Source organism: Polyodon spathula, chromosome 41 (genome assembly GCF_017654505.1).
Source record: "Polyodon spathula isolate WHYD16114869_AA chromosome 41, ASM1765450v1, whole genome shotgun sequence".
Lineage (NCBI taxonomy): Eukaryota > Metazoa > Chordata > Actinopteri > Acipenseriformes > Polyodontidae > Polyodon > Polyodon spathula.
Genome location: NC_054574.1, coordinates 3,756,708 through 3,770,217, shown reverse-complemented (window position 1 = coordinate 3,770,217; position 13,510 = coordinate 3,756,708). Strand labels below are relative to the sequence as shown.

The following is a 13,510-nucleotide window of genomic DNA, read 5'->3' as shown; positions in this document are numbered from 1 at the left end:
AAAAAATAGCAAATATATTAAATGATTACTTTTCACAAGTTTTTACAAAGGAAGATACTGACAACATGCCCCACATGTCATCCAGTTCCTATCCAGTTTTAAATAACTTTAGCATAACTGAGGCAGAAGTGTTAAAGGGACTAGGAGCTCTTAAAATAAACAAATCCCCTGGGCCGGATGAGATCCTCCCAGCAGTACTCAAAGAAATGAAAGAAGTAATTTACAAACCGCTAACCAAGATCATGCAGCAGTCTCTTGACACAGGGGTGGTACCGACAGACTGGAAAATTGCAAACGTAATACCGATCCACAAAAAGGGAAACAAAACTGAACCAGGTAACTACAGACCAGTAAGCGTGACTTCTATTATATGCAAACTTATGGAAACTATAAAAAGATCCAAAATGGAAAATTACCTATATGGTAACAGGGTCCTGGGAGACAGTCAGCATGGTTTTAGGAAAGGGAGATCGTGTCTAACTAACTTGCTTGATTTTTTTGAGGATGCAACATCGATAATGGATAATTGCAAAGCATATGACATGGTTTATTTAGATTTCCAGAAAGCTTTTGACAAAGTCCCGCACAAAAGATCAATTCTCAAACTGAACGCAGTTGGGATTCAAGGAAACACATGTACGTGGATTAGGAAGTGGTTAACATGTAGAAAACAGAAAGTACTGATTAGAGGAAAAACCTCAGAATGGAGTGAGGTAACCAGTGGAGTACCACAGGGATCAGTGTTAGGTCCTCTGCTATTCCTAATCTACATTAATGATTTAGATTCTGGTATAGTAAGCAAACTTGTTAAATTTGCAGACGACACAAAAGTAGGAGGAGTGGCAAGCACTGTTGCAGCAGCAAAGGTCATTCAAAATGATCTAGACAAGATTCAGAACTGGGCAGACACATGGCAAATGACATTTAATAGAGAAAAGTGTAAGGTACTGCACGCAGGAAATAAAAATGTACATTATAAATATCATATGGGAGATACTGAAATTGGAGAAGGAATCTATGAAAAAGACCTAGGAGTTTTTGTTGACTCAGAAATGTCTTCATCTGGACAATGTGGGGAAGCTATAAAAAAGGCTAACAAGATGCTCGGATACATTGTGAAAAGTGTTGAATTTAAATCAAGGGAAGTAATGTTAAAACTGTACAATGCACTAGTAAGACCTCATCTTGAATATTGTGTGCAGTTCTAGTCACCTCACCATAAAAAAGATATTGCTGCTCTAGAAAGAGTGCAAAGAAGAGCGACCAGAAGTATTCCGGGCTTAAAAGGCATGTCATATGCAGACAGGCTAAATCTGTTTAGTCTTGAACAAAGAAGACTATGTGGCGACCTAATTCAAGCATTCAAAATTCTAAAAGGTATTGACAGTGTCGACCCAAGGGACTTTTTCAGCCTGAAAAAAGAATCAAGGACCAAGGGTCACAAATGGAGATTAGACAAAGGGGCATTCAGAACAGAAAATAGGAGGCACTTTTTTACACAGAGAATTGTGAGGGTCTGGAATCAACTCCCCAGTAATGTTGTTGAAGCTGACACCCTGGGATCCTTCAAGAAGCTGCTTGATGAGATTTTGGGATCAATAAGCTACTAACAACCAAACGAGCAAGATGGGCCGAATGGCCTCCTCTCGTTTGTAAACTTTCTTATGTTCTTATGTTCTAAGAGATTAGCTGATTCTGATCAAATGAAGAAACTCTGGGCAGCTGTTTCCCCATCAGGACACCAGTGTTTGCTCAGCTCTTGTGTGAGCGCAGTGCTCCGCCTGCCCCCCATGTTCTCTTGGAACAACACAGCGCATTAAGTACAGACTGGCACCACAAGGATATGCTGTCCATCACTGCCGCTAATGAGGCTGGCAGCCCAGAGTTCCCCTCTGAGGAGGTAGACTCTGACAGCCCATTACCAGTTAATGTATCCCTGTCGGCAGAGCTCTTGTCATTAATTCAGAGGGCCACTGTAAAATTGCAAGTGCCATGGCCTGCGGATGGGACAAGGAAACAGTCCATCTATGATGATGAGCCTGTTACATCTACCATGTGATTTTGTTTTAGATCATGGGATCACCCTGATACAGCTCCGGCTGTTACCAGGTCGATGGACTCATTATACAGCCTGCATGACGCAGAAAAACTGGGTTTGGCTCACTTTCCTCCTGTAGACGCTGCAGTTGCCTCGCTGGTGCAGGTGCCTAAACTAGTGCACTTGACCAAGGATGCTACCTACCCTAACAAACGGCTGGGTAACTATAATATTATCCTAGAGGCCTACCAGACCTGTTTATTGAAGATTCTCTCTGATTCATAGACCCTCACCACAGCAGCTAGAGGAGCTGCAATTGGTGAATAAAAACCTGTTCCATATGTCCAAACTGAACAGACAGGCTGTGGGCAGGAATCTAGTTGCTTTGGCATACATTTGGTCCTGCGGATATTGAGATGAAGCAGCATTCTCACCACTCACAGGAGTCTGGTGCGTCTGCTTCCCAAGCAGCCGCACCAGGTGCACAAACCAGCGGCCCCAGAAACCGGCATAGCCGGCTGCTACTACAGCCAGAGGGGAAGGGTTCAACTCCAGGTACTACCTGGTGCCCAAGCAGAATGGTGACCTCAGACCAATCTTCAACCTCAGGCAGGTCAACCTGTATCTGAGGCGACAGAGGTTCAAAATGTTGATCATGCGACAGCTGTTGCAGTCAGTCAGGCCAGGCGACTGGTTCACCACGGTGGATATAAAGGACGCATATTTCCACATCCCCATAAAACCAGGGCACAGGAAGTATCTGCGGTTTGCTTTCCAAGGAACAACGTATGAGTTCCGTGTACTGCCATTTTGCTTCTCTCTAGCTCCCTTTGTCTTTTCAAAATGTGTGTAAACTGTCTTGGCCCCATCGAGACTCGGGCATCAGAGTGCTCAATTACCTGGACGACTGGCTCATTTGTGCCCAGTCTCCAGCACAGGCAGAGGCCCATGCAGAAATCGTCACCGGCCACCTTTATCGGTTGGGTCTGACTGTGAATCCTGCAAAGAGCCAGCTCACACTTATGCAGATAGCCTCCTATCTAGGAGTGCAGGTCCTGCTGTCCAAGCTATCGGACACAGAGTGCAGACAGTAGCCGCCTGTTTGAAGCTTTTTCAGCGCAATGTAGCACTTACTGTAGTGATGTTCCAGAGACTTCTGGGCTTAGTAGCAGCAGCTTCCCAGACCCTTCCTTTGGGTCTCCTGCACATGCACCCTGTCCAAGCCTGGGTCAACAACAGGGTTTTTCAGCCCGTGTTGAACCCAGGCCGCCTAGTGACAGTGTCTCGCCACTCTTTGAGGGCGCTCTCTTGGTGGACACAGCCTGCCATCTACGTCTCGGTGTAACACTGGGCAGCGTCACCAGAAGAGAGGTCACGGCAGGGGTGCACGGGGCTATGGGACCTGTTGTCGCAGGGTTGCCACATAAATCTGTTGGACCTGCAGGCAGTTTATCTGGCCCTGCAGAACTTTTTACAGGAGGGTCTATGGAGACATGTGCTTGTCCGGACAGACAACACTACTGTGGTAGCTTATGTAAACCACCAGGGTTGTCTCAGGTTTCCCAGTCTTGATCGCGTGGCCCGCAAACTGTTGCTCTGGGCACACAAACACCTCTCACTGCGGGCAGTACACCTCAGAGTGGAGGCTTCACCCTGAAGTCGTGAGCCTCATCTAGGACAGGTTCGGGAGAGCAGAAATAGATCTCTGTGCCTCCCAGGAATCAACCCACTTAGAAATAATTTGATAAATTACACATCATTTTTTCTAATCAGCTAATACCTTTGTGACTGTGGTGGTTTTTTTTTTGGTAACTTTACTAGATTGCTGCATTTAAATGTCAGGTTCGTGTTTTAAGAAACCAGTATCACTTATTTGCTCATTTACAAAAAAACGTAAATAATACCTTAAGTTTAAAAGATGATTCTGTGCCTTGCCAGAGGTTCTTTTGGTAGCCATTTCAGGGTTTCTTTATAACCCATAGAAGATCAGCTTTTTCCCCAGCAGTGATAGGGGTGGGACACCTTTTAAAATGTAGGAAAAATAAATACATAAAACCTTTTTGTCCAATGGGCAAAGTATAATGGCAACACTTGTTGTCCCTCATAGAAATATTGTTGTCCAGGGAGTCTGGCGATTATTAGTGCGGAAATCTGCGTGTCTCTGTGGAAGCGGATGGTCATCATTTAATTTTTAATTTAATTTAATTCAATTGAGTACAGTGTAGTGTAAGCCTGAACAGACAGTACTGTATTTTAGTTACTGAAACCGTTGACAGAAATGCAGACTTAAGACTCTCTTAGCCTGGCAGTCTGAATATGATGAGCAGTTATGACAATTAAAGACTTTTTTTTTTTTTTTTTAAACCAGCTCTCTCTGCCTCTAAACAACACTTATTATGTACAGTATATATTTTGACTATTGTTGGGACATTATTTTATTTGTATTAATGCATTTTTTTAGTTTTCAAGTAGAGATTTCCCAAACAGTAAGTCCACTGTGTCTGTGTACAGGGGTGCTCCTAGAAATATTTCACATGGTACGCAAAACTGAATCACCCCAACATCGCATAAAATACTGAACAGTAAACCAAATGGCATGCTACAACAGTAAAAAGTCCAACTAAATCTATTTGAAATATTAATTTAAACTAGAGGAAAAACTACCTCACAAAGCATACTAATTGCATTTCTAATGAATTTTACAATCGCTGATGCAATCTTTACTCATCCCATTTAACTAAGCAGAAAACTTTTTTCTTACATGTTGTAGCAAACAAGTAGTTTTATTATTATTATTATTATTATTATTATTATTTATTATTATTATTATTATTATTATTATTATTATTATTAATATTAATTTTAATATTAATAGAACTATAAATATTCTTTTTCCGTGCTCAGTCCTAAAAGAGCAGAGTAATTCTTGGGGTTCCCGTTGCATCAAAGTCCCGCAGCACTTTCTCACTGTCGAAGGCCACCTCGTGGTGAATGTTCTTCAGTACCAGTCCTGTTAGTCACGTCTCTGACATGGTGCAGCGCAGGTATGTTTTCAAGAGCCTCAAACGGCTGAAGGAACGTTCAGCTGAAGCAGTACTTTTAAGATGTTGTGGGTGTTAGGGTACAGTATCCTCTAATATTTCACATATTTCACTGCTGCTCTTAGCAGGATTGCAGTGCCTGGGTCAGTACTGGCAACTTGTTAGGTAGGAGATATTGGGCTTTAAGTCGAGGCAAAGAACTGCACACTCAGTCATTCAACTGTGTGGTTAGAAGATCCGAAAACGGAAGGAGTAGGTTCAAGCGCCAATATTCCTGTGGCATTAAAGCTGGGGCATTCGATCTCTAGGTTTGAAGTCTAGCTATACAAGGCATTGAAACAATTACTTCAGTTTTTCTAGCCAGTGCACAGGCACTTTCCCACAGGTTGTTATAGGTGCTGTCTATTCTTTTGTCCCCAAGCAGTGGAACTAAATTGTTGGCTTGTTGACTGGCTTTCACAAGATCGCAAAACGGGTTCTGAAGAGCATTGAGTGGAATGAGATATAGCAGTAACCCTTGGCACACAATAATACAGACTAGAAATTCAAATGACTCCATTGCTTTGGCTATGGGTACAGCAGTGCCACTACACTTGTGATCTGTTTTTAAATGATCGATTAGTGGCAAGCACATTTTCATAGTTCACAATGACAATGGAGAGGCATGATCATGCTGAGACCAGCGGTTGTCAGAAAATATCTGTATACACTGCTTAGTGTCACTTTTGTCCAAAAAACACTGCATTCATTTTGGAGATGCAGACACAAAAGCCACGCTGTCTTGAACGGTATTCAGTGTGTTGTGAACTAAAGGGATTCTCGTTGAGTGTGTAATTGCAGGTTTAGTGAGTGCTTTCTGCAGTGCACATACACTGCTGAGGGCTGTTACTCTCTGATGCAGGCCTGCACTCCACGTATTTACCACTCATATTTCCAACACCATTGTAGCATTGTCCAACCAGGTTGGAGGGGTTCAAATTGGACTGCTGCAGGTGGCTCAGAAACAGGGTGGTAAGCATCTCGCTTGTTGAAACAAAAGCCACAAAGTCCTCTCGCACAGAGAACTGTCCTGATGATGAATGATGCACATACCGAAGAATAAGGGACACTTCTTCTGTACAGCTAATGTCAGCACTCATCTACCAGCAATGAGAGCAATTATTTCTGCATTTAAGTAGAATGCCGTCATGAATTAGCTTTCTTCACAGATCAGTAATTGCGTTTTGTGCTCTGTGGATGCAGTACTTCACGCTGCCTGGTGCTGCTTCTCAGCGCCTCATCTCCTTTTGCATGGTATTGTGTGGAAGCGCTGAAGTTGCTGCGCTCGTTAGTGTGACCCCTGATTGAAACGTTTTGTTGACCGCAAACCACAGTTAAATCTACAATAGCTCTGAAAGCTGACTTACTGCGTTCTTCATATCCCTGGTGGGCTTTATTTAAATATGTAATTATGGACACTTGCTTAAGCAGCACTTATTTGAGCACTTGGATGCATTTGTGTTGTAAGGTCTTTTGTGACGGGTTTCTTTGCATTGCTGAGTGCCTGTACAGGATTGGTGGATCCAGTCAGATTCGCTTCATATATACAATATCCATTTGCAGATAGCACAAGATTACAGAGCGTAACGTGCGCACGACTACGGGCACCGATGTCTGTGTATCTCTCTCTCTCTCTCTCACTCTCTGTCTGTCTTGGTCTCAGTGCTGGGACAAATATCCAAGCAAACAAATATTTTTTGACACAAAAATCAGATGTTCATATTCGCTAGAAATTACAAAAATGCCTTGCGCTCATTGTACTTACCGCCTTACCAGAAGTTGCGTTTCAGTTTAAAAAATGGCGAATGAAAACAAGTTCTGTGTGATATTATTATTATTATTATTATTATTATTATTATTATTATTATTATTATAGTTATTACACTATGTAACACAATTTTTGTTCCTGGGTAGTAAGTCTTATTTCCTAATTGCTTATGCCTCAAAAGTATAGAAAATGGCTATTATTCCCCACAAACTTTGCTTTTGTGACCAGGACAGTGATATTTTGAAATTTACCTATTTTCCAGAACATTCCAGATAGATTCAGTGCTGAGTAAACTTGGAGTAACTTCTAGAACTTTCCAGTAATATAAATAGTAGTATAAATACAGGGGCCTTAAGCCCACCAGTTCAGTTTAGTTCCAGCTGCCTAAGTGGATACATATCTGCATTTTTCTGAGATGGCATCAAGAGGCTGCAATGGTGGCATTCCTGATGGGTCTCCAAGGCGGTTTTACCAAGTTTCCCTGCTATCTTTGCCTTTGGGACAGCAGGGACACCAAGGCGCACTACCACAGGCGGGACTGGCCACAGCGGACCGATTTCTCTGTGGGGAGGAACAACGTCAAATTGCAGCCTCTTGATGCCATCTCAGAAAAATGCAGATATGTATCCACTTAGGCAGCTGGAACTAAACTGAATTGGTGCCTCTAGTTAAGTTTTTGACAGCAAAAAGAACCAGATTATGTGCATGCATGGATAGTGATCTCTATGGAAGATCATCCAGGTCAGAAACGCATTGTGCTGCTTTAGGGTGAGTCTGAAATCACAAGGGACAGAAAAAAGGCAAGCATATCATTCTGAAATGCCTCGCTTAACAGTGCACAACTTGCTGGAAATGTATATTTTGTATATATTTATGTATATTTTGTTGTGACTTTATTTGGAATGTAATAAACAAGAACTGAAACAGTGAGTTTTTTCCCCCCTTCATTTTACAACGCCATGTCCACATTTGTGTTTTATTTGATGTTGTAAATTAAAATTTCAATTTTTCATATGCTTGTTCAGCTACAAAACGGCACAAGTAAACCTCATGTTATTACTTTATGAAAACTTGTCTATGGCCACTATGCAGTGAAGAAACGGCAATGGGGAGGAATGAAAAAAATAAAATGCGTTGTCAACTTTGTACTGTTTATTTTGGGATTAAACAAAACAACATTTAACTTTAACTGCTGTTTGGGATCCTTTGTTTTGTAGTTAATTCACTGGGATAAAGTAAGGTAAAGTAAGTCCCACACAGTAGTCTATATCTGCTGGGAATATAATTGCTTTTATGAGTTTTTGAAAATGAATGAATATCCAAACGAATATTTAAATTGAGCGAGTATCCCAACATGAAAATCTTGTGTTCGTCCCACCTCTAGTATATCTCTCTCTTATCTGATCCATTGTCGCCAAAAAAATGTGGACCAGCGCTTTTCACGTTTCATTTCTAATATGAGAGCTCATCTCTGAAATATTTTTCTCTAACCCATTTTCTCTAACCCTTGTGTCTCCTCCCAGGACTGGAACATGTTCCTGCTGCGGTTTAATGCCGTGGATTTCTGCATCTCGGAGAATGAGACTCTGAAGCACGGGCAGAACGAGTCGACTACAGCAGAGAGCACTGTGACCAGCGGCCAGGCCCGCCTCGGCACACAGGCCCCGCCACCGCTTGAGGACCCAGGAGCCATCAACATCTCCGTCCCCATCACCCTCACGCTGGACCCGCTGCGGCCCTTCGGGGGCTACTCCCGCAACATCACCCACCTCCGCGCCAGCCTGCTGGGGCACCAAGTTGGCCTCACAGGTGGGGATGTTTTGGTTTTATTGATCTGCTGTTTGCTGATCTCTACTAGTCTAGTACGGGAGCTTTATGTTTAACAGACACAAATATTTATTTTATGAACCCCTGACTATTCGGGGTGTAATGATACACTGGTGTCACGATACGTATCACAAGATGTATAGCAATCCATGTCATGGTCCTGATGCGCTATTTGTATAATGGATAAGAAGATCAAAATCATTTTTATGATGGACTATTTTGAACCTATAGAACCTGCTTTTGACAGGGTTGAGCGTACATAGTGTGTTGTGTATTTTGTTTGTTCTTCCTCTTTGTTTTTGTAAATGGTTATTAGCGAGCCAAATGCTCCACCTGAGACGCACTGCCGGCTGAGTTTGTTTACAGGGAATTGCAGTCGAGGACTGGACAGCTGCAGTTCATTGACCGGCTGGTGGGCATGTCCCTTTCCTGCAATGAAACGAAGCCAGGCTACGAGCCAAGGACCAGGACTGTCCACACTACCCTGGACAGCAAACCTGTCTTCTATGAAAGAAACCAAACCTCCAAACACTGTGTGGAACTGAGATCAGGGTTTTTAATTCCTAGCATAGGGATTAGTTGATTTTTGAAATCCCGCAACATATAGAGATGTTGTATCAGTGGGAGCGCTCAGTGTAGCGAGAGCGCCGCTTTTTATTTGACTGTTTTTGCCTTTTTGTGCACTTTGTACAATCATATAAACAATTGCTGGCAGTGTCACCCGGTTTATTGTGTAAATAAAACCTTAGTGGCGTTACATCTCCAGCTTCTGTGTCTCTCCACTCTGTCAGCAGATTACCCACAACTCCCTATCACGCCACTCTTCTACCCTGGAGGAATGTCACAGTCTGCAACCTTAAAATGTTCTGAGTTTGGGTTGCTATGTAAATGTGAGGTTGTGGTGGTTATAGCAATGTCGATTTTATTGTGTGTGTCTTCCTGTTTAGGTAGAGAAGCCCATGAAGAAATGAACATCAGCTTCACCCTCCCTTCTGCCTGGAACTCGGATGAATGTGTTCTTCATGGACACTGTGAGCAGGTGGTGTTCAGTACCTGCATGACCATCACAGCAGCCAGCAGTGTCTTCCCAGTCACAGTGTGAGTATTCACAGTGCTACCTTAAGAACATAAGCACAAAAGTTACAAACAAGAGGTGGCCATTCGGACCACCATCCATTTAATTATCGATGCAATACAATGGAGGTGTTTTACACCTGTCTCCTGATTTACTCCCCATTCTCAAGTCATCATTCCCCCTACTTTAGCTCTGTGGGTTTCAGGAGCTGCAGGTGGTTCAATCCATTATGCCCGACCTTGTTCACTCTGTACAGCTCGTAATCATGCTTCCATGTGCTTCCGCTTGTGTACTTGCTGGAGGTGGATATTCCAATGTGTAGCTAGGAAGCTGATTGAAAAAAAGTAGGGGGGTGGGGGGGTAAAAACAGCCTTCATACTGGAAAAGTAGTGCTATTAACCACCGGTATTAACTTGCACACACCACTAATAGCAGAACTACCACCTTGCTCAGAGACTGCGCCCCAAAGGTAAAGTATATGTCATTGAACATGCCATTCAGGAGCGCTGAAACAGTAATGAGAAAGCAGTAACACACCACAGGGTGTTCGAATATCTCGTGGCACATTCACACTCTCTTTTTTATGTTACAGAATTGGTGCATCATTACTATAGACTTTTACAAACAGTTAACACAAAACTCAGCCTGTTTCATTCTGTGTGTGTTTTTATTTTTTTTTGCAGCCAGCCTCCTCACTGCATCCCAGAGACCTATACCAATGCAACAACATGGTACAAGATCTTCACCACGGCTAGAGATGCCAACACCAAATACACACAGGACTATAACCCCTTCTGGTGTTACAAGGGGGCTATCGGGAAGGTGTACCACGCCCTGAACCCCAAGCTAACTGTTATAGTGCCAAACGTGAGTGTCCACATTTACATACACATTTCAAACAGCAAGAATTTTTCATCTGAAGAACAATGCTTGTATCTGCATATACTAGACACTGCCACTGCAGAGAATTTACATTTACATGCACACATATTGTGTTTTAAATTATACTGAATATGCCATTCCTCTAGAATTCCCTGTTTTACATGCAAACGTTGGTAGTATGCAGAATACTAAGAACCAGTATCTAGCAGGCATGGGTGTAAATTCCATTTAAGTGAATGAAGTCCAGCGTGCTTGTCTGTAGTAGCGTCTATTGGGAGAATTCCACCAGTGTGCTACATACTACAAAAGGAACTTTTGGTATGCATACTACTGGCATATACCACCTAGCAACTCTGGCATTTTACAATATGACCCATCATGTAAGTAATACTGAGTTCAAATGGATTTAAAATTCTATATACTAAGAATCCATATACTAAGAGGAATTTAAAATGCCTGTAAACACTAGATGATGAAGAGAAACTGCAGAACACATGCAGTACTTGCAGACCAGTAAAAACGCTGTAAAGCCTCATGTAATTTGCTGCTGCTCAGTTTGCATGCAGTGTGTCACTGACCTCCTGTTCTATTTCAGGATGACCACTCCTTGATAAATCTGCACCTGATGCACACCAGTTACTTCCTCTTTGTGATGGTGATCACAATGTTCTGTTATGCAGTCATCAAGGGACGGCCAGGCAAGGTGCGGCAGAGCAGTGCAAATTTCTGTCCTGAGAAGGTAATTAGAATGCACAGTCCCAGTGTACCACCCAAGCACTGAAGATGAACAGGTGTCCTCAGCGAATCGATTACACAGGATGGCCAGCTAATATTCCTCTGTGATCCACGAGAGCCCAAAGGCCAATAAAGAGCACCCTGTGGACCCCCTCAGTCAAGAACTTGGGTGACCGGGATTCAATTCAGCAAGCCCTGGATCGCTTGACTTGCCCTACACTCCAGTGCCTTTACTAAGTGAACCATCTAGACAAACGTTAATCTAGTTCTGCAGATGAATCCTCCAATTACTGTACAAAATAAAAAGAAATGCACAGATGAACCTAACTGTGTACAGCTATAAATATTATATTTAGGGTAACCAAATAGTTTTTGTTGTCACTTTTTTATATTAAACTGTCAGGTCATCTCATTATTTTAGTCACAATACAGTTTCAAGTGGTATTTGTATTTTTGGATTTGGACCTCTGCTAAGGTTTCATTGAGGCCCATATTGTTACTGTGAATGTTTTTAGTTATTTTACAGGGCTTGAAACTCACACTGGCCCTGCACTTATTCCTGGATTTGAGAACTTCACCTGTTGATATTATTAATAAAATGACCAGGTGCCAGAAGTTTAACCAATCAGGGTCTTGGTAAATCTGCTTTGAACTGTTAACACTAATCGCAGCACGAGTCATATACCTGAGCATATAGGGTAATTGCTGAAAGTAGTTCAGCAGCTATAGGGGAACAGAAAACTCGGGATCATTTAAAGGGTAGTTCTGAATCCCAGGACTGGGTGCAGGCTAGTATTGGTCAGCCATGAGTATCGCCTAATTGTTTGTTTTCTGTCTTTAGGTTGCTCTGTCAGAAGCATAAGAAGTCAAGTTTTGAAATAAAAAGAACTTTTAAGACAAACTCAAACTGTTATACTAGTTGCCTACTGAACCCAGAAGAAGGGTGCAAAGCTCTGTGAATGCATTACTCTGCAATGTTGGGTTATTCCAACCAAAGACATTTCAAGTGCCTGTATCTACTGTGTAAATATTCGTCTTTAATTTGGTATAAAAGGATCAGCTGGAGTACTTCTTACTCTATTACGAAGCCTGATGCTACGCATAATAATCTGTGGGTCTGCTCAGTTCAAAAGACCCAGCTTGTCATTTTATCAGATGCTTCCACAGGTTCCCAGTCTGCTGTTTTATCAGATGCTTTCACAGGTTCCCAGTCTGCTGTAGTAGGATGCAACTCACCTTTCCAGGCTCCTATAAAAGAATGGGGAATATAACATAATGCTTGTGGTCTAAATCCAGGTAAATCAATCCATGGTCTTGATTGTATAATGGTGTTCAGCAATTCCAGTCTGGTCTTTGGCAGTGAAACAATCAGCCTAATAGTGATCTTTCCTGAAATCAGATTTTCAAAAGCACCTTTCTCTCCAGGTGATATTGGTTACCTTTAATTCTAATTCTAAGAGAAATGGAGAAGTTAAATGAAAAGGACATTGGTTAAGGTTAGTCTGTAAGATTTGTTAAGTGAATAGTGTAAATTATTTTCAAATTGTCTTTCTCCAGTGTGATTTTTATTTGCTGTATTAGAAGTGTAATTTATTGTTTTCCTTCCACAAGATGTTGTTTTTGATTAAACTAATCTGAAATAAAATAGATCTTTTGCAGATATATATTTTTTTTTAACCATGAATTGGTATTTTTTATATATATATGCAATTGTTTGTTTTCCTACGTTTGCTAAGCATTCCTCCTGTTTGCAAATGGTTTAGACACAAATCCCCCAGACTACAAAGTGCATTAGGTGAGTTTGAAGTCGGTTCTGGTAATACTAGAAGAAAACCCTGCAAAATCCAAATCTGCTCTCCAAAGACTGTTAGTGATACATTGTAATCAATGCTTGTATGTCTCAATTTAAAAATGCTATTAGGATCAAGCGTAACCAATATCACATTGAGGGGCAGTAGCATTGCTTTGCACATCCCCACTGGTGGTTTCTTCTCTCAGCTTTCAAAGGTTCCAGTTTAGTTAGTCATCCCCTTGGTTAGAACCCCAGAGTCATTAGAACCCAGTGCTTTCCACTGTGTGTGTTCCTATTCTGCTAACCTTTGATA

At 41.9% G+C, this 13,510-nt stretch overlaps 1 protein-coding gene across 3 annotated transcripts in view; it reads left to right on the top strand.

The window, feature by feature from the left end:
- The window catches only part of tmem248 (transmembrane protein 248), a 28,278-nt gene extending 15,224 nt beyond the window's left edge, over window positions 1–13,054 (top strand). For 2 of the 3 annotated variants that reach the window (XM_041236639.1, XM_041236637.1), the window contains exons 3-6: window positions 8,410–8,695; window positions 9,661–9,811; window positions 10,472–10,655; window positions 11,266–13,054. In XM_041236639.1, coding sequence (XP_041092573.1) covers window positions 8,410–8,695; window positions 9,661–9,811; window positions 10,472–10,655; window positions 11,266–11,451 — 807 coding nt within the window. In that variant the 3' untranslated portion in view covers window positions 11,452–13,054. The remainder of the gene's footprint in view (window positions 1–8,409; window positions 8,696–9,660; window positions 9,812–10,471; window positions 10,656–11,265) is intronic. The other variant, XM_041236638.1, reaches the window with a different exon arrangement.
- Window positions 13,055–13,510: the final 456 nt, after the last annotated feature.